General features: G+C 61.0%; 3 protein-coding genes across 5 annotated transcripts in view; 1 reads left to right on the forward strand and 2 right to left on the reverse strand.

Moving 5' to 3' along the window:
* The window catches only part of ndufaf7 (NADH:ubiquinone oxidoreductase complex assembly factor 7), a 37,485-nt gene extending 28,580 nt beyond the window's left edge, over positions 1-8,905 (reverse strand). The window contains exon 1 of the mRNA XM_079255296.1: positions 8,861-8,905. Coding sequence (XP_079111422.1) covers positions 8,861-8,884 — 24 coding nt within the window. The 5' untranslated portion in view covers positions 8,885-8,905. The remainder of the gene's footprint in view (positions 1-8,860) is intronic.
* Positions 1-20,215, forward strand: naa20 (N-alpha-acetyltransferase 20, NatB catalytic subunit). 2 transcript variants are annotated; one of them, XM_079255297.1, is made up of 6 exons: positions 1-605; positions 12,349-12,373; positions 12,455-12,545; positions 12,718-12,853; positions 19,791-19,936; positions 20,024-20,215. In XM_079255297.1, exons 1-6 carry the CDS (start codon positions 439-441, stop codon positions 20,107-20,109), a joined length of 651 nt encoding a protein of 216 aa, XP_079111423.1. In that variant the 5' UTR covers positions 1-438; the 3' UTR covers positions 20,110-20,215. The 2 variants fall into 2 exon arrangements, with proteins under 2 accessions (XP_079111423.1, XP_079111424.1); XM_079255298.1 differs by lacking the exon at positions 1-605 and adding an exon at positions 9,246-9,349.
* crnkl1 (crooked neck pre-mRNA splicing factor 1) overlaps positions 20,183-22,073 on the reverse strand; it is a 25,172-nt gene continuing 23,281 nt past the window's right edge. For both annotated transcript variants that reach the window (XM_079255884.1, XM_079255885.1), the window contains 2 exons: positions 20,561-20,809; positions 20,183-20,491 (listed from right to left, as the gene is read on the reverse strand). In XM_079255884.1, coding sequence (XP_079112010.1) covers positions 20,234-20,491; positions 20,561-20,809 — 507 coding nt within the window. In that variant the 3' untranslated portion in view covers positions 20,183-20,233. The remainder of the gene's footprint in view (positions 20,492-20,560; positions 20,810-22,073) is intronic.

Genomic DNA, 22,073 nt, shown 5'->3' on the forward strand with positions numbered 1-22,073 from the left:
AGCTGGGGAAACTCACGTGGCAGGTATTATGGGCGCAAAGAGATGGATAAAAGTTCAACATCTGGAGTGCACAGCGACTCCCGCACCACTATAGTCTTGCACCAACTTTTATTGACGTACAGACAGACGCCGCCTCCGAGTGACTTACCGGTCACCCCGGGGTCTCGGTCTAATCTAAGCGGCGCTCCAAACCCAGCAAGCTCCAACTCATCGTCGGCATCGTGAGCCTTAAGCCACGTTTCCGTAAGGGCAATAAGGCAAGAGCTTTTGTATTCCTGAGGAACTGGACATTAGCTCTGAGCTCGTCGATTTTCCCTCGCAATGACTGGATATTGGACAGCGTGACGGTGGGAAGGGGGATACGGCGATGGCCTTCCCTCTTCAGCCTCTGCCGGACTCCACCTCGGCGTCCCCTCTTCCTCCAGCGGACGGGTTTATATGCAGCATTCTTCCCCAAAACTGGCTTCTCACGGACAATCTCCGTTGGAAATACTGCCGATGGATCAAGTGACCCCACATTGGAGTTCTGTAATAAGAGAAGAAAATCCCGACTGTATTGGATTCCTTCTCCAACACACATGGACCACGCCAGATGAAGCAGAAAGGTAAGAACAACACAATATCCAAGTAGAAACATCTTGGCGTATGCGCTGTACTGTGTTGATGATCTCCTATACCGTGTTTACAGATGATAAAAGTTCATAAAAAGTCCATAAAAAACTTAGACGCCACAACCACTCAGCTCCACACTCTGCTGCTGTCGCCATAACCAGCGCCATTTCATTTAGTACTAAAGTGTTGTCCCAAATGGAACATGGACGTAGAGCACTAACCGGTAGTGATGAACTCGCATTTGACCACAATTATTCTGCTGCCAAAAGTAAAACAAAGCTCTAAATTAGGAGAATGAATTTGCTTCTCATGAAACTCCATCGCATTAAAGATGACGAAGGATCCTCCTCTGATTGGCTGAACATGAGTTGGTACGTATATGTATTTATTTCTAACATGTATGACCCGCCTGGTACCCAGAGTGCGGACCTGTTGCCAGTCCCGCTTCATTATTGGCTCATCGTTTCAGAGACGGTTCGTCCCACTAAATTCTTTTTAGGAAGTTGTAATAAATAAATGAACAAATCCAGCAAACATAACTTTATGTATCATATCATCATATATTATGGCCTACACTAGAGGGATCTATCTCAGTTGTTAACTATATAAAGCAACACCAGACTGTCATGTGTCTCTGCATGTCTCCCACAGGCTTATTAGTATCATAAAGTTTAAATCAAAACACTAATAAAACAGCTTTTAAATATGCAAAGATATTGTCAGTATAAAAATGTCCTTTACATGAAACACATGTGTTTTAACTGGTGTTTACTCTGATGCTGTGCACATCTGGCAACAGGAAAGGGATTATAAATGATAATGTAGGGAATGTAATGCTGTAAAGAAGATGCTCAGAGTGGAGGTCCGTCTTTCAGGACCCTAGAGACCAGGCGGAGGTCCGTCTTTCAGGACCCTAGAGACCAGGCGGAGGTCCGTCTTTCAGGATCCCAGAGACCAGGCGGAGGTCCGTCTTTCAGGACCCTAGAGACCAGGTGGAGGTCCGTCTTTCAGGACCCTAGAGACCAGGTGGAGGTCCGTCTTTCAGGACCCTAGAGACCAGGTGGAGGTCCGTCTTTCAGGATCCTAGAGACCAGGTGGAGGTCCGTCTTTCAGGATCCTAGAGACCAGGTGGAGGTCCGTCTTTCAGGACCCTAGAGACCAGGCGGAGGTCTGTCTTTCAGGACCCTAGAGACCAGGTGGAGGTCCGTCTTTCAGGATCCTAGAGACCAGGTGGAGGTCCGTCTTTCAGGACCCTAGAGACCAGGTGGAGGTCCGTCTTTCAGGATCCTAGAGACCAGGCGGAGGTCCGTCTTTCAGGATCCTAGAGACCAGGCGGAGGTCCGTCTTTCTGGACCCTAGAGACCAGGCGGAGGTCCGTCTTTCAGGACCCTAGAGACCAGGTGGAGGTCCGTCTTTCAGGATCCTAGAGACCAGGTGGAGGTCCGTCTTTCAGGATCCTAGAGACCAGGTGGAGGTCCGTCTTTCAGGACCCTAGAGACCAGGCGGAGGTCCGTCTTTCAGGATCCCAGAGACCAGGCGGAGGTCCGTCTTTCAGGACCCTAGAGACCAGGTGGAGGTCCGTCTTTCAGGATCCTAGAGACCAGGTGGATGTCCGTCTTTCAGGACCCTAGAGACCAGGTGGAGGTCCGTCTTTCAGGACCCTAGAGACCAGGTGGAGGTCCGTCTTTCAGGACCCTAGAGACCAGGCGGAGGTCCGTCTTTCAGGACCCTAGAGACCAGGCGGAGGTCCGTCTTTCAGGATCCCAGAGACCAGGCGGAGGTCCGTCTTTCAGGACCCTAGAGACCAGGTGGAGGTCCGTCTTTCAGGATCCTAGAGACCAGGTGGAGGTCCGTCTTTCAGGACCCTAGAGACCAGGCGGAGGTCCGTCTTTCAGGATCCCAGAGACCAGGCGGAGGTCCGTCTTTCAGGATCCTAGAGACCAGGCGGAGGTCCGTCTTTCAGGATCCCAGAGACCAGGCGGAGGTCCGTCTTTCAGGACCCTAGAGACCAGGTGGAGGTCCGTCTTTCAGGACCCTAGAGACCAGGCGGAGGTCCGTCTTTCAGGACCCTAGAGACCAGGCGGAGGTCCGTCTTTCAGGACCCTAGAGACCAGGTGGAGGTCCGTCTTTCAGGACCCTAGAGACCAGGCGGAGGTCCGTCTTTCAGGACCCTAGAGACCAGGCGGAGGTCCGTCTTTCAGGATCCCAGAGACCAGGCGGAGGTCCGTCTTTCAGGACCCTAGAGACCAGGTGGAGGTCCGTCTTTCAGGATCCTAGAGACCAGGTGGAGGTCCGTCTTTCAGGACCCTAGAGACCAGGCGGAGGTCCGTCTTTCAGGATCCCAGAGACCAGGCGGAGGTCCGTCTTTCAGGATCCTAGAGACCAGGCGGAGGTCCGTCTTTCAGGATCCCAGAGACCAGGCGGAGGTCCGTCTTTCAGGATCCCAGAGACCAGGCGGAGGTCCGTCTTTCAGGACCCTAGAGACCAGGTGGAGGTCCGTCTTTCAGGACCCTAGAGACCAGGCGGAGGTCCGTCTTTCAGGACCCTAGAGACCAGGCGGAGGTCCGTCTTTCAGGACCCTAGAGACCAGGCGGAGGTCCGTCTTTCAGGATCCTAGAGACCAGGCGGAGGTCCGTCTTTCAGGACCCTAGAGACCAGGTGGAGGTCCGTCTTTCAGGACCCTAGAGACCAGGCGGAGGTCCGTCTTTCAGGACCCTAGAGACCAGGCGGAGGTCCGTCTTTCAGGACCCTAGAGACCAGGCGGAGGTCCGTCTTTCAGGACCCTAGAGACCAGGCGGAGGTCCGTCTTTCAGGACCCTAGAGACCAGGCGGAGGTCCGTCTTTCAGGACCCTAGAGACCAGGCGGAGGTCCGTCTTTCAGGATCCTAGAGACCAGGCGGAGGTCCGTCTTTCAGGACCCTAGAGACCAGGTGGAGGTCCGTCTTTCAGGACCCTAGAGACCAGGCGGAGGTCCGTCTTTCAGGACCCTAGAGACCAGGTGGAGGTCCGTCTTTCAGGACCCTAGAGACCAGGCGGAGGTCCGTCTTTCAGGACCCTAGAGACCAGGCGGAGGTCCGTCTTTCAGGATCCCAGAGACCAGGCGGAGGTCCGTCTTTCAGGACCCTAGAGACCAGGTGGAGGTCCGTCTTTCAGGACCCTAGAGACCAGGTGGAGGTCCGTCTTTCAGGGTCCTAGAGACCAGGTGGAGGTCCGTCTTTCAGGATCCTAGAGACCAGGTGGAGGTCCGTCTTTCAGGATCCTAGAGACCAGGTGGAGGTCCGTCTTTCAGGATCCTAGAGACCAGGAGGAGGTCCGTCTTTCAGGATCCTAGAGACCAGGTGGAGGTCCGTCTTTCAGGATCCTAGAGACCAGGTGGAGGTCCGTCTTTCAGGATCCCAGAGACCAGGTGGAGGTCCGTCTTTCAGGATCCTAGAGACCAGGTGGAGGTCCGTCTTTCAGGACCCTAGAGACCAGGTGGAGGTCCGTCTTTCAGGATCCTAGAGACCAGGCGGAGGTCCGTCTTTCAGGATCCTAGAGACCAGGCGGAGGTCCGTCTTTCAGGACCCTAGAGACCAGGTGGAGGTCCGTCTTTCAGGATCCCAGAGACCAGGTGGAGGTCCGTCTTTCAGGACCCTAGAGACCAGGTGGAGGTCCGTCTTTCAGGACCCTAGAGACCAGGTGGAGGTCCGTCTTTCAGGATCCTAGAGACCAGGCGGAGGTCCGTCTTTCAGGATCCTAGAGACCAGGCGGAGGTCCGTCTTTCAGGATCCCAGAGACCAGGTGGAGGTCCGTCTTTCAGGATCCCAGAGACCAGGTGGAGGTCCGTCTTTCAGGATCCCAGAGACCAGGTGGAGGTCCGTCTTTCAGGATCCCAGAGACCAGGTGGAGGTCCGTCTTTCAGGACCCTAGAGACCAGGTGGAGGTCCGTCTTTCAGGACCCTAGAGACCAGGTGGAGGTCCGTCTTTCAGGACCCTAGAGACCAGGTGGAGGTCCGTCTTTCAGGACCCTAGAGACCAGGTGGAGGTCCGTCTTTCAGGATCCCAGAGACCAGGTGGAGGTCCGTCTTTCAGGATCCTAGAGACCAGGTGGAGGTCCGTCTTTCAGGATCCTAGAGACCAGGTGGAGGTCCGTCTTTCAGGATCCTAGAGACCAGGTGGAGGTCCGTCTTTCAGGATCCCAGAGACCAGGTGGAGGTCCGTCTTTCAGGATCCTAGAGACCAGGTGGAGGTCCGTCTTTCAGGATCCCAGAGACCAGGTGGAGGTCCGTCTTTCAGGATCCCAGAGACCAGGTGGAGGTCCGTCTTTCAGGATCCCAGAGACCAGGTGGAGGTCCGTCTTTCAGGATCCTAGAGATCAGGTGGAGGTCCGTCTTTCAGGATCCCAGAGACCAGGTGGAGGTCCGTCTTTCAGGATCCTAGAGACCAGGTGGAGGTCCGTCTTTCAGGATCCTAGAGACCAGGTGGAGGTCCGTCTTTCAGGACCCCAGAGACCAGGTGGAGGTCCGTCTTTCAGGACCCCAGAGACCAGGTGGAGGTCCGTCTTTCAGGATCCTAGAGACCAGGTGGAGGTCCGTCTTTCAGGATCCTAGAGACCAGGTGGAGGTCCGTCTTTCAGGATCCCAGAGACCAGGTGGAGGTCCGTCTTTCAGGATCCTAGAGATCAGGTGGAGGTCCGTCTTTCAGGATCCCAGAGACCAGGTGGAGGTCCGTCTTTCAGGATCCCAGAGACCAGGTGGAGGTCCGTCTTTCAGGATCCCAGAGACCAGGTGGAGGTCCGTCTTTCAGGACCCTAGAGACCAGGTGGAGGTCCGTCTTTCAGGATCCCAGAGACCAGGTGGAGGTCCGTCTTTCAGGATCCTAGAGACCAGGTGGAGGTCCGTCTTTCAGGATCCTAGAGACCAGGTGGAGGTCCGTCTTTCAGGATCCTAGAGACCAGGTGGAGGTCCGTCTTTCAGGATCCTAGAGACCAGGTGGAGGTCCGTCTTTCAGGATCCCAGAGACCAGGTGGAGGTCCGTCTTTCAGGATCCTAGAGACCAGGTGGAGGTCCGTCTTTCAGGATCCCAGAGACCAGGTGGAGGTCCGTCTTTCAGGATCCTAGAGATCAGGTGGAGGTCCGTCTTTCAGGATCCCAGAGACCAGGTGGAGGTCCGTCTTTCAGGATCCCAGAGACCAGGTGGAGGTCCGTCTTTCAGGATCCTAGAGACCAGGTGAAGGTCCGTCTTTCAGGACCCTAGAGACCAGGTGGAGGTCCGTCTTTCAGGATCCCAGAGACCAGGTGGAGGCCCGTCTTTCAGGATCCTAGAGACCAGGTGGAGGTCCGTCTTTCAGGATCCTAGAGACCAGGTGGAGGTCCGTCTTTCAGGACCCTAGAGACCAGGTGGAGGTCCGTCTTTCAGGATCCTAGAGACCAGGCGGAGGTCCGTCTTTCAGGATCCTAGAGACCAGGCGGCGGTCCGTCTTTCAGGACCCTAGAGACCAGGTGGAGGTCCGTCTTTCAGGACCCTAGAGACCAGGTGGAGGTCCGTCTTTCAGGATCCTAGAGACCAGGTGGAGGTCCGTCTTTCAGGACCCTAGAGACCAGGTGGAGGTCCGTCTTTCAGGATCCTAGAGACCAGGTGGAGGTCCGTCTTTCAGGATCCTAGAGACCAGGTGGAGGTCCGTCTTTCAGGATCCTAGAGACCAGGAGGAGGTCCGTCTTTCAGGATCCCAGAGACCAGGAGGAGGTCCGTCTTTCAGGATCCCAGAGACCAGGTGGAGGTCCGTCTTTCAGGATCCCAGAGACCAGGCGGAGGTCCGTCTTTCAGGACCCTAGAGACCAGGTGGAGGTCCGTCTTTCAGGATCCCAGAGACCAGGTGGAGGTCCGTCTTTCAGGATCCTAGAGACCAGGTGGAGGTCCGTCTTTCAGGATCCCAGAGACCAGGTGGAGGTCCGTCTTTCAGGATCCCAGAGACCAGGTGGAGGTCCGTCTTTCAGGATCCCAGAGACCAGGTGGAGGTCCGTCTTTCAGGATCCCAGAGACCAGGTGGAGGTCCGTCTTTCAGGACCCTAGAGACCAGGTGGAGGTCCGTCTTTCAGGACCCTAGAGACCAGGTGGAGGTCCGTCTTTCAGGACCCTAGAGACCAGGTGGAGGTCCGTCTTTCAGGACCCTAGAGACCAGGTGGAGGTCCGTCTTTCAGGATCCCAGAGACCAGGTGGAGGTCCGTCTTTCAGGACCCTAGAGACCAGGTGGAGGTCCGTCTTTCAGGACCCTAGAGACCAGGTGGAGGTCCGTCTTTCAGGATCCTAGAGACCAGGTGGAGGTCCGTCTTTCAGGATCCTAGAGACCAGGTGGAGGTCCATCTTTCAGGATCCCAGAGACCAGGTGGAGGTCCGTCTTTCAGGATCCTAGAGACCAGGTGGAGGTCCGTCTTTCAGGACCCTAGAGACCAGGTGGAGGTCCGTCTTTCAGGACCCTAGAGACCAGGCGGAGGTCCGTCTTTCAGGACCCTAGAGACCAGGCGGAGGTCCGTCTTTCAGGACCCTAGAGACCAGGTGGAGGTCCGTCTTTCAGGATCCCAGAGACCAGGTGGAGGTCCGTCTTTCAGGACCCTAGAGACCAGGTGGAGGTCCGTCTTTCAGGACCCTAGAGACCAGGTGGAGGTCCGTCTTTCAGGACTCTAGAGACCAGGCGGAGGTCCGTCTTTCAGGATCCTAGAGACCAGGTGGAGGTCCGTCTTTCAGGATCCCAGAGACCAGGCGGAGGTCCGTCTTTCAGGACCCTAGAGACCAGGTGGAGGTCCGTCTTTCAGGATCCTAGAGACCAGGTGGAGGTCCGTCTTTCAGGATCCCAGAGACCAGGTGGAGGTCCGTCTTTCAGGACCCTAGAGATCAGGCGGAGGTCCGTCTTTCAGGATCCTAGAGACCAGGTGGAGGTCCGTCTTTCAGGATCCCGGAGACCAGGCGGAGGTCCGTCTTTCAGGACCCTAGAGACCAGGTGGAGGTCCGTCTTTCAGGATCCTAGAGACCAGGTGGAGGTCCGTCTTTCAGGACCCTAGAGACCAGGTGGAGGTCCGTCTTTCAGGATCCCGGAGACCAGGCGGAGGTCCGTCTTTCAGGACCCTAGAGACCAGGTGGAGGTCCGTCTTTCAGGATCCTAGAGACCAGGTGGAGGTCCGTCTTTCAGGACCCTAGAGACCAGGTGGAGGTCCGTCTTTCAGGATCCCAGAGACCAGGCGGAGGTCCGTCTTTCAGGACCCTAGAGACCAGGCGGAGGTCCGTCTTTCAGGATCCTAGAGACCAGGTGGAGGTCCGTCCACCGTCCCCAACAACATCTGCATGAGCAGCGGTGACCTACTGGAGCCAGATGATGATGATGATGATGATGATGAAGATGTCAGGAGGGCAGCTGGGGAACAACCAGCAGGAGAACCAGCAGCATCTCCAGGAACCGTCTGTGAGGCTGATGAGAGGCAGAGGATGGTAATGATGTGTTACTCCCCAGATCATGACTGCATTTATATCTAAACAATAAATAATTTGGCGAATGGGAAACAAATTGTGTGTCTCTATATGATGAAGATCTACAATGAAATTCTCTTTACATTTTTCTAATATAATTAAATATTTTGTAATGATTAATTTATTACCATACACAAAACACACGAAACATTCAGTAAATATTACATGACACCAACTACAACGTAAACTAAACACACACACACACACACACACACACACACGATGGATTTTCAATCAGGGACAGACGAGGTGGAGCCATGCAGAAGAAAGTTACACACTTTGCACTCTAATCAAACCAACTAAATTCACTACTATGTTTATTTTATATCTATATTTTCTCGTTCAGTCTCAGCAGTTCAGATCTGACGATACGATGCAGATTTATGGCATCAGTGGTAACCATAGTAACGGACCGCTCTCTAAAAACTGGCGCTATATCGGTATTAATAGTTTACGTTATAAACACCACAATGCTTCATCTGGACGTTCAGCAAGGATGAATGAACATACAGAACCTATAACAGTCATCATTTATAACACACATAACCTGTATACGTCCACTACAGCGGATAAAAACTGCTAACAGTGTGCTAACCTACGGTGCTAACTACCGAGTCTGACAAATGGTCAGATCCATAACTGTCGTCAGGCTGCAGTATACATCACAATCATAACGGAATCATTTAATACTTACATTTATACAAATGAATCGCCGCCTGGACCGGCGTTAAACTCCGCCATTATTTACCTGGTAAACTGATGGAAAGTCCATCCTCTTCCGCTACGTCAGCAAAATGGCGTCGATTTAGTGCGCGAAGTGTCCATCGTTCCACACTGCATTTATGGGCGGGTTTAGGGCAGCATCCGGGTACTTTCAGTGCACTGAGATTTTTGCACAAAAGTCAGTGTAAACGCACTACACACTGAAATATAGTGCGCGAAGTAGTGTTGGTGCGCTGATTGAGACACAGACACAGCCACAGCCCATGTTCACAGCGTTCATCCAATGCGCGCTTCCGCCCCGACCAAAATGGCCAGGTGTTGACGTAAGGCGTGACGAGCTGACGCACTCGAACCGGTTTCTACGAATATGCGTCAGAAGGGGGCGCTCCTCAACGTGTGGCCGCTTGACAGCGCGCGTTTCTTCTTCTGCGTCTGGGTGAAAGGACCTGCAGTCGCGCGCGATGACGACTCTGCGGCCGTTCAGCTGTGATGATCTGTTTAAATTCAATAACATGTGAGTTTCATCAGAACCGGGTCTAAACCCAGCGGAACCTGACCTGGTTGGTTTCAAACCCAGCAGAACCGGACCTGGTTGGTTTCAAACCCAAGCAGAACCGGACCTGGTTGGTTTCAAACCCAGCAGAACCGGACCTGGTTGGTTTCAAACCCAGCAGAACCGGACCTGGTTGGTTTCAAACCCAAGCAGAACCGGACCTGGTTGGTTTTAAACCCAGCAGAACCGGACCTGGTTGGTTTCAAACCCTGCAGAACCGGACCTGGTTGGTTTCAAACCCAAGCAGAACCGGACCTGGTTGGTTTTAAACCCAGCAGAACCGGACCTGGTTGGTTTCAAACCCTGCAGAACCGGACCTGGTTGGTTTCAAACCCAGCAGCACAACCGGACCTGGTTGGTTTCAAACCCTGCAGAACCGGACCTGGTTGGTTTCAAACCCAGCAGCACAACCGGACCTGGTTGGTTTCAAACCCAGCAGCACAACCGGACCTGGTTGGTTTCAAACCCAGCAGCACAACCGGACCTGGTTGGTTTCAAACCCAGCAGCACAACCGGACCTGGTTGGTTTCAAACCCAGCAGCACAACCGGACCTGGTTGGTTTCAAACCCAGCAGCACAACCGGACCTGGTTGGTTTCAAACCCAGCAGCACAACCGGACCTGGTTGGTTTCAAACCCAGCAGCACAACCGGACCTGGTTGGTTTCAAACCCAGCAGAACTAAAATATGCTATATTGTACTACTACTAAATTGTAGTAGCTCTGACTTGCTATCTTGATTTTTTTTTAAAGTACAAAGTCTTCTCACATAGATATTACCTCAAATTAGGTCTTTTTTTCTGAGGATTTCATGCCGGTTCGGAGGGTGTGCTGCAAGGAAGATTTTCTGCATATTTTTGGCTCTTTCAAGACTTGTTATGATGAGTCTCCATGGCAACGAAAGACTTGTTTACAATCAGGATCAACTGATGAACATCTCCCAAATCAGGATTATCAGCGAAACAACACATCAAATCCTGATGGTGTTGAAAAGAAAGAGAAGAGGATGCAGAGCGGGAGTCAGAGAGCGGAGAAGGTGATGGAGATTTAAACCATTTCTCCCAACCGTCCTCATGGGTACTATGAGATCGCTAGCTAACAAAACGGACGAGCTGGAGATGCTAACAAGGTCTCAGAAAGAATACAGAGAGTGCAGTATTATGTGCTTCACCGAGACATGGCTGCATGAACACATCCCTGACTGTAATGTGTCTGTACCGGGCTTTAAAACGGTCCGTGCAGACCGCAGTAGACAACACAGCGGAAAGCTAAACACAGCTTCATCTCCCTCCACATCAGGACATCCTGAGACCTCCACCTTGTTTGTCTCCTGCAATCAGGTTAAGAAGCAACTTGAGAAACTGAACCAGAACAAGGCTGCAGGTCCAGATGGTGTCAGTCCCAGAGTTCTCAAGACCTGCTCAGAACAACTATGTCCGATTCTCCAGCACCTTTTCAACACCAGTCTGAGACAAAATAGAGTCCCAGTGCTGTGGAAAACCTCCTGCCTTGTTCCAGTGCCTAAAAAAACCCAACCAGCTGAACCAAGTGACTACAGACCAGTTGTCCTGACATCTCACATCATGAAAGTCCTGGAGAGACTCTTACTGGCTCACCTCAACAAGCAAGTAAACACCTTTCAGGACCCATTCCAGTTTGCATATCGTAATGGACTTGGGGTTGAAGATGCCATCATATACCTGCTCCAGAGAGCACACTCTCATCTGGACCATTCAGGCAGCACTCTGAGGGTCATGTTCTTTCATTTCTCAGTGCTTTTAATACCATTCAGCCTGCTTTGTTATGTGAGAAGCTCCATAAATTCCAGGTGGATACCTCCACAACCACCTGGATCTATGACTACCTCACAAACAGACCCCAGTTTGTGAGACTGGAAGGTTGTGTGTCTGAGATGGAGGTCAGCAGCACTGGTGCACCACAAGGAACTGTACTCTGGCCATTCCTCTTCACTCTGTACACCTCAGACTTCCAGTACAACTCTGAGTCCTGTCATCTGCAGAAATACTCTGATGACTCTGCAGTTGTGGGGTGTATCAGGGATGGACAAGAAGCAGAGTACAGAGAACTGGTCAGTCAGTTTGTTAAATGGTGCGGTGACAATCATCTCATATTAAATAGCAGCAAAACAAAAGAGATGATTGTTGACTTCAGGAGGAAGAAGAATAAACAAAGCACTGTTTCCATCCTGGGAGAGGAGGTGGAGGTGGTGGAGGAATACAAGTATCTTGGAGTTCAGCTGGACAACAAACTGGACTGGAAATGCAACACTGACTACATCTACAAGAAAGGTCAGAGCAGACTGTACTTCTTAAGGAAGCTGAGATGGTTTAACGTCTGCACCAAGATGTTGCATATCTTCTAGAAGTCTGTTGTGGAGAGTGCAGTCAGCTTTGCAGCATCTGCTGGGGTAGTAGCATCAGAACCAGAGACTTGAAGAGAATCAACAAACTGATCCAGAAAGCTGCTTCTGTGCTTGGAGTAACTCTGGAGCCGCTGGAGCTGATTGTCCAAAGAAGAATGCTGCACAAGCTGATGAAGATGATGGAGGATTCTTCACACCCTCTCCACAACACAGTGATGAAACAACAAAGTGTGTTCAGTGAGAGGCTTCTTCAGGTCCGATGTAAGACTGAAAGATACAGAAGATCATTCCTGCCAGCAGCCATCAGCCTCCGGAACAAGACCTCCTCTAGTTATTATTATATACTACAATATTTCCCTTTGGGGATTAATAAAGTATTTTTCATTTCATTTCAAATCCGGCAGAACCGGACCTGGTTGGGTTCCAGTTGATGCTTTCTGGTCCAAACTGTCAGCAGAACAAACAACAGATTTTTGTACTGGAAGTGACAGATTCCCAGTCCTCCCAGTCAAAGCAGATTCCAGTGAATTGGTCCATCATTGGGAGTTTAATCTGGAATCTTTGTGTTTCGTTCCACAGAAATCTGGATCCTCTGACTGAAACCGTATCCTTCACCATGACAACCTTTATATTAGTCCTGCATGGCGACCAGTAGAACCAGCTTTTCCTGAACCACTGGGACCAGTATGGGATCCCCTTTTACCTGCAGTACCTGGCGCACTGGCCCGAGTACTTCATTGTTGCAGAGGCTCCAGGGGGGGAGCTGATGGGCTACAGTAAGTCCTGCATGTCCCCCCCCCACAGGAAACACCTGGCTCCAGATGCAGCAGAATGTAGGCGGTCCACCGGGAGGTCTCCGGGGACCTCCGGGAGGATCACCTGAACAGGTTTTATTAGTAAGTTTAAATTCCAGCATTTAGGACTAAAACGGGTCTCCCCCCTCTGCAGTCATGGGGAAGGCGGAAGGATCGGTGGCGAGGGAGGAGTGGCACGGTCACGTCACCGCCCTGTCGGTTGCTCCAGAGTTCCGACGCCTCGGCCTCGCCGCCAAACTCATGGAGATGCTGGAAGAGATCTCAGAGAGGTGGGTACCGGCGTCCTGTCGGAGTCCTGTCGGAGTCCTGGCGGCGTCCTGGCGGAGTCCAGGCGGCGTCCTGGCGGCGTCCTGGCGGAGTCCAGGCGGCGTCCTGGCGGCGTCCTGTCGGAGTCCTGGCGGCGTCCTGTCGGAGTCCTGTCGGAGTCCAGGCGGCGTCCTGGCGGCGTCCTGTCGGAGTCCTGTCGGAGTCCAGGCGGCGTCCTGTCGGAGTCCTGTCGGAGTCCAGGCGGCGTCCTGTCGGAGTCCTGTCGGAGTCCTGTCGGAGTCCTGTCGGAGTCCTGTCGGAGTCCAGGCGGCGTCCTGGCGGCGTCCTGGCGGAGTCCAGGCGGCGTCCTGGCGGCGTCCTGGCGGCGTCCTGGCGGCGTCCAGGCGGCGTCCTGGCGGCGTCCTGGCGGAGTCCAGGCGGCGTCCTGGCGGCGTCCTGGCGGAGTCCTGGCGGAGTCCAGGCGGCGTCCTGGCGGCGTCCTGGCGGAGTCCTGGCGGCGTCCTGTCGGAGTCCTGGCGGAGTCCAGGCGGCGTCCTGGCGGCGTCCAGGCGGCGTCCTGGCGGCGTCCTGGCGGAGTCCTGGCGGAGTCCAGGCGGCGTCCTGGCGGAGTCCTGGCGGCGTCCTGGCGGAGTCCTGGCGGAGTCCAGGCGGCGTCCTGGCGGAGTCCAGGCGGAGTCCAGGCGGCGTCCTGGCGGAGTCCTGGCGGCGTCCTGTCGGAGTCCTGGCGGAGTCCAGGCGGAGTCCAGGCGGCGTCCTGGCGGAGTCCAGGCGGAGTCCAGGCGGCGTCCTGGCGGAGTCCTGGCGGCGTCCTGGCGGAGTCCTGGCGGCGTCCTGGCGGAGTCCAGGCGGCGTCCTGTCGGAGTCCAGGCGGCGTCCTGGCGGAGTCCTGGCGGAGTCCAGGCGGCGTCCTGGCGGAGTCCAGGCGGCGTCCTGGCGGAGTCCAGGCGGCGTCCTGTCGGAGTCCAGGCGGAGTCCTGGCGGAGTCCTGGCGGAGTCCTGGCGGCGTCCTGGCGGCGTCCTGTCGGAGTCCAGGCGGCGTCCTGTCGGAGTCCAGGCGGCGTCCTGTCGGAGTCCAGGCGGCGTCCTGGCGGCGTCCTGGCGGAGTCCAGGCGGCGTCCAGGCGGCGTCCTGTCGGAGTCCAGGCGGCGTCCTGTCGGAGTCCAGGCGGCGTCCAGGCGGCGTCCTGGCGGAGTCCAGGCGGCGTCCAGGCGGCGTCCTGGCGGCGTCCTGGCGGAGTCCAGGCGGCGTCCTGTCGGAGTCCAGGCGGCGTCCTGTCGGAGTCCAGGCGGCGTCCTGGCGGCGTCCTGGCGGCGTCCAGGCGGCGTCCTGGCGGCGTCCTGGCGGAGTCCTGGCGGAGTCCAGGCGGCGTCCTGGCGGAGTCCTGGCGGCGTCCTGGCGGAGTCCTGGCGGAGTCCAGGCGGCGTCCTGGCGGAGTCCAGGCGGAGTCCTGGCGGCGTCCTGTCGGAGTCCTGGCGGAGTCCAGGCGGCGTCCTGGCGGAGTCCTGGCGGCGTCCTGTCGGAGTCCTGGCGGAGTCCAGGCGGCGTCCTGGCGGAGTCCAGGCGGAGTCCAGGCGGCGTCCTGGCGGAGTCCAGGCGGAGTCCAGGCGGCGTCCTGGCGGCGTCCTGGCGGAGTCCAGGCGGAGTCCAGGCGGCGTCCTGGCGGAGTCCAGGCGGAGTCCAGGCGGCGTCCTGGCGGAGTCCAGGCGGAGTCCAGGCGGCGTCCTGGCGGAGTCCAGGCGGAGTCCAGGCGGCGTCCTGGCGGCGTCCTGGCGGAGTCCAGGCGGCGTCCTGGCGGAGTCCAGGCGGCGTCCTGGCGGAGTCCAGGCGGAGTCCTGGCGGAGTCCTGGCGGCGTCCTGGCGGCGTCCTGTCGGAGTCCAGGCGGCGTCCTGTCGGAGTCCAGGCGGCGTCCTGGCGGCGTCCTGGCGGAGTCCAGGCGGCGTTCAGGCGGCGTCCTGTCGGAGTCCAGGCGGCGTCCTGTCGGAGTCCAGGCGGCGTCCAGGCGGCGTCCTGTCGGAGTCCAGGCGGCGTCCAGGCGGCGTCCTGGCGGCGTCCTGGCGGAGTCCAGGCGGCGTCCTGTCGGAGTCCAGGCGGCGTCCTGTCGGAGTCCAGGCGGCGTCCTGGCGGCGTCCAGGCGGCGTCCAGGCGGCGTCCAGGCGGCGTCCAGGCGGAGTCCAGGCGGCGTCCTGGCGGAGTCCAGGCGGCGTCCAGGCGGAGTCCTGGCGGAGTCCAGGCGGAGTCCAGGCGGCGTCCTGGCGGAGTCCAGGCGGCGTCCTGGCGGCGTCCAGGCGGCGTCCTGGCGGCGTCCTGGCGGAGTCCTGGCGGAGTCCTGGCGGCGTCCTGGCGGAGTCCAGGCGGCGTCCTGGCGGAGTCCAGGCGGAGTCCAGGCGGCGTCCTGGCGGAGTCCTGGCGGCGTCCTGTCGGAGTCCTGGCGGAGTCCAGGCGGCGTCCTGGCGGAGTCCAGGCGGCGTCCAGGCGGCGTCCAGGCGGAGTCCAGGCGGAGTCCAGGCGGAGTCCAGGCGGAGTCCAGGCGGCGTCCTGGCGGAGTCCAGGCGGCGTCCAGGCGGCGTCCAGGCGGCGTCCAGGCGGAGTCCAGGCGGCGTCCTGGCGGAGTCCAGGCGGAGTCCAGGCGGAGTCCAGGCGGCGTCCAGGCGGCGTCCAGGCGGCGTCCTGGCGGAGTCCAGGCGGAGTCCAGGCGGAGTCCAGGCGGCGTCCAGGCGGCGTCCAGGCGGAGTCCAGGCGGCGTCCTGGCGGAGTCCAGGCGGCGTCCAGGCGGCGTCCAGGCGGAGTCCAGGCGGCGTCCTGGCGGAGTCCAGGCGGCGTCCTGGCGGAGTCCAGGCGGCGTCCAGGCGGAGTCCTGGCGGAGTCCAGGCGGAGTCCAGGCGGCGTCCTGTCGGAGTCCAGGCGGCGTCCTGGCGGCGTCCTGGCGGAGTCCAGGCGGCGTCCTGGCGGAGTCCAGGCGGAGTCCAGGCGGCGTCCAGGCGGAGTCCTGGCGGAGTCCAGGCGGAGTCCAGGCGGAGTCCTGGCGGAGTCCAGGCGGAGTCCAGGCGGCGTCCTGTCGGAGTCCAGGCGGCGTCCTGGCGGCGTCCTGGCGGAGTCCAGGCGGCGTCCTGGCGGAGTCCAGGCGGAGTCCTGGCGGCGTCCTGTCGGAGTCCTGGCGGAGTCCAGGCGGCGTCCTGGCGGAGTCCTGGCGGCGTCCTGTCGGAGTCCTGGCGGCGTCCTGTCGGAGTCCTGGCGGAGTCCTGGTGGAGTCCAGGCGGAGTCCAGGCGGAGTCCAGGCGGAGTCCAGGCGGCGTCCTGGCGGCGTCCTGGCGGAGTCCAGGCGGCGTCCTGGCGGCGTCCTGGCGGAGTCCTGGCGGAGTCCTGGCGGAGTCCTGGCGGAGTCCTGGCGGAGTCCAGGCGGAGTCCTGGCGGAGTCCTGGCGGAGTCCTGGCGGAGTCCTGGCGGAGTCCTGGCGGAGTCCTGGCGGAGTCCAGGCGGAGTCCAGGCGGCGTCCTGGCGGAGTCCTGGCGGAGTCCTGGCGGCGTCCTGGCGGAGTCCAGGCGGCGTCCTGGCGGAGTCCAGGCGGCGTCCTGTCGGAGTCCAGGCGGAGTCCTGGCGGAGTCCTGGCGGAGTCCTGGCGGCGTCCTGGCGGCGTCCTGTCGGAGTCCAGGCGGCGTCCTGTCGGAGTCCAGGCGGCGTCCTGGCGGCGTCCTGGCGGAGTCCAGGCGGCGTCCAGGCGGCGTCCTGTCGGAGTCCAGGCGGCGTCCTGTCGGAGTCCAGGCGGCGTCCAGGCGGCGTCCTGTCGGAGTCCAGGCGGCGTCCAGGCGGCGTCCTGGCGGCGTCCTGGCGGAGTCCAGGCGGCGTCCTGTCGGAGTCCAGGCGGCGTCCTGTCGGAGTCCAGGCGGCGTCCTGGCGGCGTCCTGTCGGAGTCCTGGCGGAGTCCAGGCGGCGTCCTGGCGGAGTCCAGGCGGAGTCCAGGCGGCGTCCTGGCGGAGTCCTGGTGGAGTCCAGGCGGCGTCCTGGCGGAGTCCAGGCGGCGTCCTGGCGGAGTCCAGGCGGCGTCCTGTCGGAGTCCAGGCGGCGTCCTGGCGGCGTCCTGTCGGAGTCCTGGCGGAGTCCAGGCGGCGTCCTGGCGGAGTCCAGGCGGAGTCCAGGCGGCGTCCTGGCGGAGTCCTGGTGGAGTCCAGGCGGCGTCCTGGCGGAGTCCAGGCGGCGTCCTGGCGGAGTCCAGGCGGCGTCCTGGCGGAGTCCAGGCGGCGTCCTGGCGGAGTCCTGGCGGAGTCCTGGCGGAGTCCAGGCGGCGTCCTGGCGGAGTCCAGGCGGCGTCCTGGCGGAGTCCAGGCGGCGTCCAGGCGGAGTCCTGGCGGAGTCCAGGCGGAGTCCTGGCGGCGTCCTGGCGGAGTCCTGGCGGAGTCCTGGCGGCGTCCTGGCGGAGTCCAGGCGGCGTCCTGGCGGAGTCCAGGCGGCGTCCTGGCGGAGTCCAGGCGGCGTCCTGGCGGAGTCCTGGCGGCGTCCTGGCGGAGTCCTGGCGGCGTCCTGGCGGCGTCCAGGCGGAGTCCAGGCGGAGTCCAGGCGGAGTCCTGGCGGAGTCCAGGCGGAGTCCAGGCGGAGTCCAGGCGGCGTCCAGGCGGCGTCCAGGCGGAGTCCAGGCGGCGTCCTGGCGGAGTCCTGGCGGAGTCCAGGCGGCGTCCTGGCGGAGTCCAGGCGGCGTCCTGGCGGAGTCCAGGCGGCGTCCTGGCGGCGTCCTGGCGGAGTCCAGGCGGCGTCCAGGCGGAGTCCAGGCGGCGTCCTGGCGGAGTCCTGGCGGCGTCCTGGCGGAGTCCAGGCGGAGTCCTGGCGGCGTCCTGGCGGCGTCCTGGCGGAGTCCTGGCGGAGTCCTGGCGGAGTCCAGGCGGCGTCCTGGCGGAGTCCAGGCGGAGTTCTGGCGGCGTCCTGGCGGAGTCCAGGCGGCGTCCTGGCGGAGTCCAGGCGGAGTTCTGGCGGCGTCCTGGCGGAGTTCTGGCGGCGTCCTGGCGGAGTCCAGGCGGAGTCCAGGCGGCGTCCTGGCGGAGTCCTGGCGGAGTCCAGGCGGAGTCCTGGCGGCGTCCTGGCGGAGTCCAGGCGGCGTCCTGGCGGAGTCCAGGCGGAGTCCAGGCGGCGTCCTGGCGGCGTCCAGGCGGAGTCCTGGCGGCGTCCAGGCGGAGTCCAGGCGGAGTCCTGGCGGAGTCCTGGCGGAGTCCAGGCGGCGTCCTGGCGGAGTCCTGGCGGAGTCCAGGCGGAGTCCAGGCGGCGTCCTGGCGGAGTCCTGGCGGAGTCCAGGCGGAGTCCTGGCGGCGTCCTGGCGGAGTCCAGGCGGAGTCCAGGCGGCGTCCTGGCGGAGTCCAGGCGGAGTCCAGGCGGCGTCCAGGCGGAGTCCTGGCGGCGTCCAGGCGGAGTCCAGGCGGAGTCCTGGCGGAGTCCTGGCGGAGTCCAGGCGGCGTCCTGGCGGAGTCCTGGCGGAGTCCAGGCGGCGTCCTGGCGGAGTCCAGGCGGAGTCCAGGCGGCGTCCAGGCGGCGTCCTGGCGGAGTCCTGGCGGAGTCCTGGCGGAGTCCAGGCGGCGTCCTGGCGGAGTCCTGTCGGAGTCCTGGCGGCGTCCTGGCGGAGTCCTGGCGGAGTCCTGGCGGAGTCCAGGCGGCGTCCTGGCGGAGTCCTGGCGGAGTCCAGGCGGCGTCCTGGCGGCGTCCTGGCGGAGTCCTGGCGGAGTCCAGGCGGAGTCCAGGCGGAGTCCTGGCGGCGTCCTGGCGGAGTCCTGGCGGAGTCCAGGCGGAGTCCTGGCGGAGTCCTGGTGGCGTCCTGGCGGCGTCCTGGCGGAGTCCTGGTGGCGTCCAGGCGGCGTCCTGGCGGAGTCCTGGCGGAGTCCTGGCGGAGTCCTGGCGGAGTCCTGGTGGAGTCCTGGCGGAGTCCTGGCGGCGTCCTGGCGGAGTCCAGGCGGAGTCCAGGCGGAGTCCTGGCGGAGTCCAGGCGGAGTCCAGGCGGAGTCCTGGCGGCGTCCTGGCGGAGTCCAGGCGGAGTCCTGGCGGCGTCCTGGCGGAGTCCTGGCGGAGTCCAGGCGGAGTCCTGGCGGAGTCCTGGCGGAGTCCAGGCGGCGTCCAGGCGGAGTCCTGGCGGCGTCCAGGCGGAGTCCAGGCGGAGTCCTGGCGGAGTCCAGGCGGAGTCCAGGCGGAGTCCAGGCGGCGTCCTGGCGGAGTCCTGGCGGAGTCCTGGCGGAGTCCTGGCGGAGTCCAGGCGGAGTCCTGGCGGAGTCCTGGCGGAGTCCTGGCGGAGTCCAGGCGGAGTCCAGGCGGAGTCCAGGCGGCGTCCAGGCGGAGTCCAGGCGGAGTCCTGGCGGAGTCCAGGCGGAGTCCAGGCGGAGTCCAGGCGGAGTCCTGTCGGAGTCCTGGCGGAGTCCTGGCGGAGTCCTGGCGGCGTCCTGGCGGAGTCCTGGCGGAGTCCTGGCGGAGTCCAGGCGGCGTCCAGGCGGAGTCCAGGCGGAGTCCTGGCGGAGTCCAGGCGGAGTCCAGGCGGAGTCCAGGCGGCGTCCTGGCGGGGTCCAGGCGGAGTCCAGGCGGCGTCCTGGTGGAGTCCTGGCGGCGTCCTGGCGGAGTCCTGGCGGAGTCCAGGCGGAGTCCAGGCGGAGTCCTGGCGGCGTCCTGGCGGCGTCCTGGCGGAGTCCTGGCGGAGTCCAGGCGGAGTCCAGGCGGCGTCCTGGTGGAGTCCTGGCGGAGTCCAGGCGGAGTCCTGGCGGAGTCCTGGCGGAGTCCTGGCGGAGTCCTGGCGGCGTCCTGGTGGAGTCCTGGCGGAGTCCTGGCGGCGTCCTGGCGGAGTCCTGGCGGAGTCCTGGCGGCGTCCAGGCGGAGTCCAGGCGGCGTCCTGGCGGCGTCCAGGCGGAGTCCTGGTGGCGTCCAGGCGGCGTCCTGGTGGAGTCCTGGCGGAGTCCTGACGGTGAATCTTGTGTCTGCAGGAAGGGCGGTTTCTTCGTGGACCTGTTCGTCCGCGTCTCCAACCAGGTGGCGGTCAACATGTACAAACGTCTCGGATACAGCGTCTACAGGACCGTCATTGAGTACTACTCCGCCAGCAACGGGGAGCCCGACGAGGACGCCTACGGTAGGTGGACCGGGTCGGACCTGGGCCGGGTCACACCGGGACCAGGTCCGACCGGGCCTCTGACGACTGTCTCTTGCTGGTCTGCAGACATGAGGAAGGCTCTGTCCAGAGACACGGAGAAGAAGTCCATCGTGCCCCTCCCACACCCGGTGCGACCGGAGGACATAGAGTGACAGTGGACCCGCCCTCCCGGCAGCAGCGGACCAATCAGTGGAAACTTCGGAAATAAAGCAGACAGACGATTGGCAGACGTTTGTTATTAAAGGAAAAAAGTAGAAAAAAAACAGAATTCCATCTTCACTGCTTCTTCTCTCCATCATGGTCATCATCATTATCATAATCATCATCATCACTGCTGCTGTCGTCGCGGTCGGCGTCCCCTCGGTCGGCGTCCCCCCGCTCCGCCTCCTCAGCGGACGCCGGCGGATCTGGGCCCTCGTCCTGGACCTGCTGCTTCTTCCACATCTTGGCCATGGCGAGCAGTTTGAGGTTGGGCTGGTTGGCGGCGTCCTCGGGGAAGATGTAGTCGTAGAACTCCTCCCACCCGGCGTCGGACTGCCGGGACCACACGGCGTGTTATTATCAGGCTCAGAGCTCCACACCCTAACGCCCCCCCACACCTACCCCGTCCTCCGCCGTCAGCTTCCTCCTCTTCTTCACCTTCTCCGGAAGCAGCTTCCCGACCCGCTCCCGGCTGCTGTCGGAACCAAACTCCCTCTCGAAGTCCCTCCAGGACTCCAGCAGCATCAGACGCTCCTCCTTCTCCTCGCAGCTCCTCATGCTCCTGTTGGCCTCCTCGTAGATCTGCCGGCACCTCTGCAGCCGCTCCGCCTCCTCGATGGACAGCTCGAACTTGGCGTAACTGATCCAGACCTGCAGCGGTTCACATGTTAGAGCAGCTTTCAGACCGGAGACTCAGAACGGCACCGCTCGCCAGCCGGGACGTCTACCACGCCCAGAACACGGATCAGTCGGTCGACGCGGAGCAGTCGGTCGACGCGGATCAGTCGGTCGACGCGGATCAGTCGGTCGACGCGGAGCAGTCGGTCGACGCGGAGCAGTCGGTCGACGCGGATCAGTCGGTCGACGCGGAGCAGTCGGTCGACGCGGAGCAGTCGGTCGACGCGGATCAGTCGGTCGACGCGGATCAGACGGTCGACGCGGATCAGACGGTCGACGCGGATCAGTCGGTCGACGCGGAGCAGTCGGTCGACGCGGATCAGACGGTCGACGCGGATCAGACGGTCGACGCGGAGCAGTCGGTCGACGCGGATCAGACGGTCGACGCGGATCAGACGGTCGACGCGGATCAGACGGTCGACGCGGATCAGACGGTCGACGCGGATCAGACGGTCGACGCGGAGCAGTCGGTCGACGCGGATCAGACGGTCGACGCGGAGCAGTCGGTCGACGCGGATCAGTCGGTCGACGCGGATCAGACGGTCGACGCGGATCAGACGGTCGACGCGGATCAGACGGTCGACGCGGATCAGACGGTCGACGCGGAGCAGTCGGTCGACGCGGATCAGTCGGTCGACGCGGATCAGTCGGTCGACGCGGATCAGTCGGTCGACGCGGATCAGACGGTCGACGCGGATCAGACGGTCGACGCGGATCAGACGGTCGACGCGGATCAGACGGTCGACGCGGATCAGACGGTCGACGCGGATCAGACGGTCGACGCGGAGCAGTCGGTCGACGCGGATCAGTCGGTCGACGCGGATCAGTCGGTCGACGCGGATCAGTCGGTCGACGCGGATCAGTCGGTCGACGCGGATCAGTCGGTCGACGCGGATCAGTCGGTCGACGCGGAGCAGTCGGTCGACGCGGAGCAGTCGGTCGACGCGGATCAGTCGGTCGACGCGGATCAGACGGTCGACGCGGAGCAGTCGGTCGACGCGGATCAGACGGTCGACGCGGAGCAGTCGGTCGACGCGGAGCAGTCGGTCGACGCGGATCAGACGGTCGACGCGGAGCAGTCGGTCGACGCGGATCAGTCGGTCGACGCGGATCAGACGGTCGACGCGGAGCAGTCGGTCGACGCGGATCAGACGGTCGACGCGGAGCAGTCGGTCGACGCGGATCAGTCGGTCGACGCGGATCAGTCGGTCGACGCGGATCAGACGGTCGACGCGGA

Source organism: Telmatherina bonti (genome assembly GCF_933228915.1).
Source record: "Telmatherina bonti genome assembly, chromosome: 16".
Lineage (NCBI taxonomy): Eukaryota > Metazoa > Chordata > Actinopteri > Atheriniformes > Telmatherinidae > Telmatherina > Telmatherina bonti.

What these genes read in the sequence shown, in the direction of transcription:
- naa20 (XM_079255297.1), top strand. Translation starts at nt 439, where the DNA reads ATGCAGCATTCTTCCCCAAAACTGGCTTCTCACGGACAATCTCCGTTG. An exon ending in GGGGGAGCTGATGGGCTACA is followed by an intron (nt 12,546 to 12,717) that starts GTAAGTCCTGCA and finishes CCCCCTCTGCAG; the next exon opens with TCATGGGGAAGGCGGAAGGA. An exon ending in CTGGAAGAGATCTCAGAGAG is followed by an intron (nt 12,854 to 19,790) that starts GTGGGTACCGGC and finishes TTGTGTCTGCAG; the next exon opens with GAAGGGCGGTTTCTTCGTGG.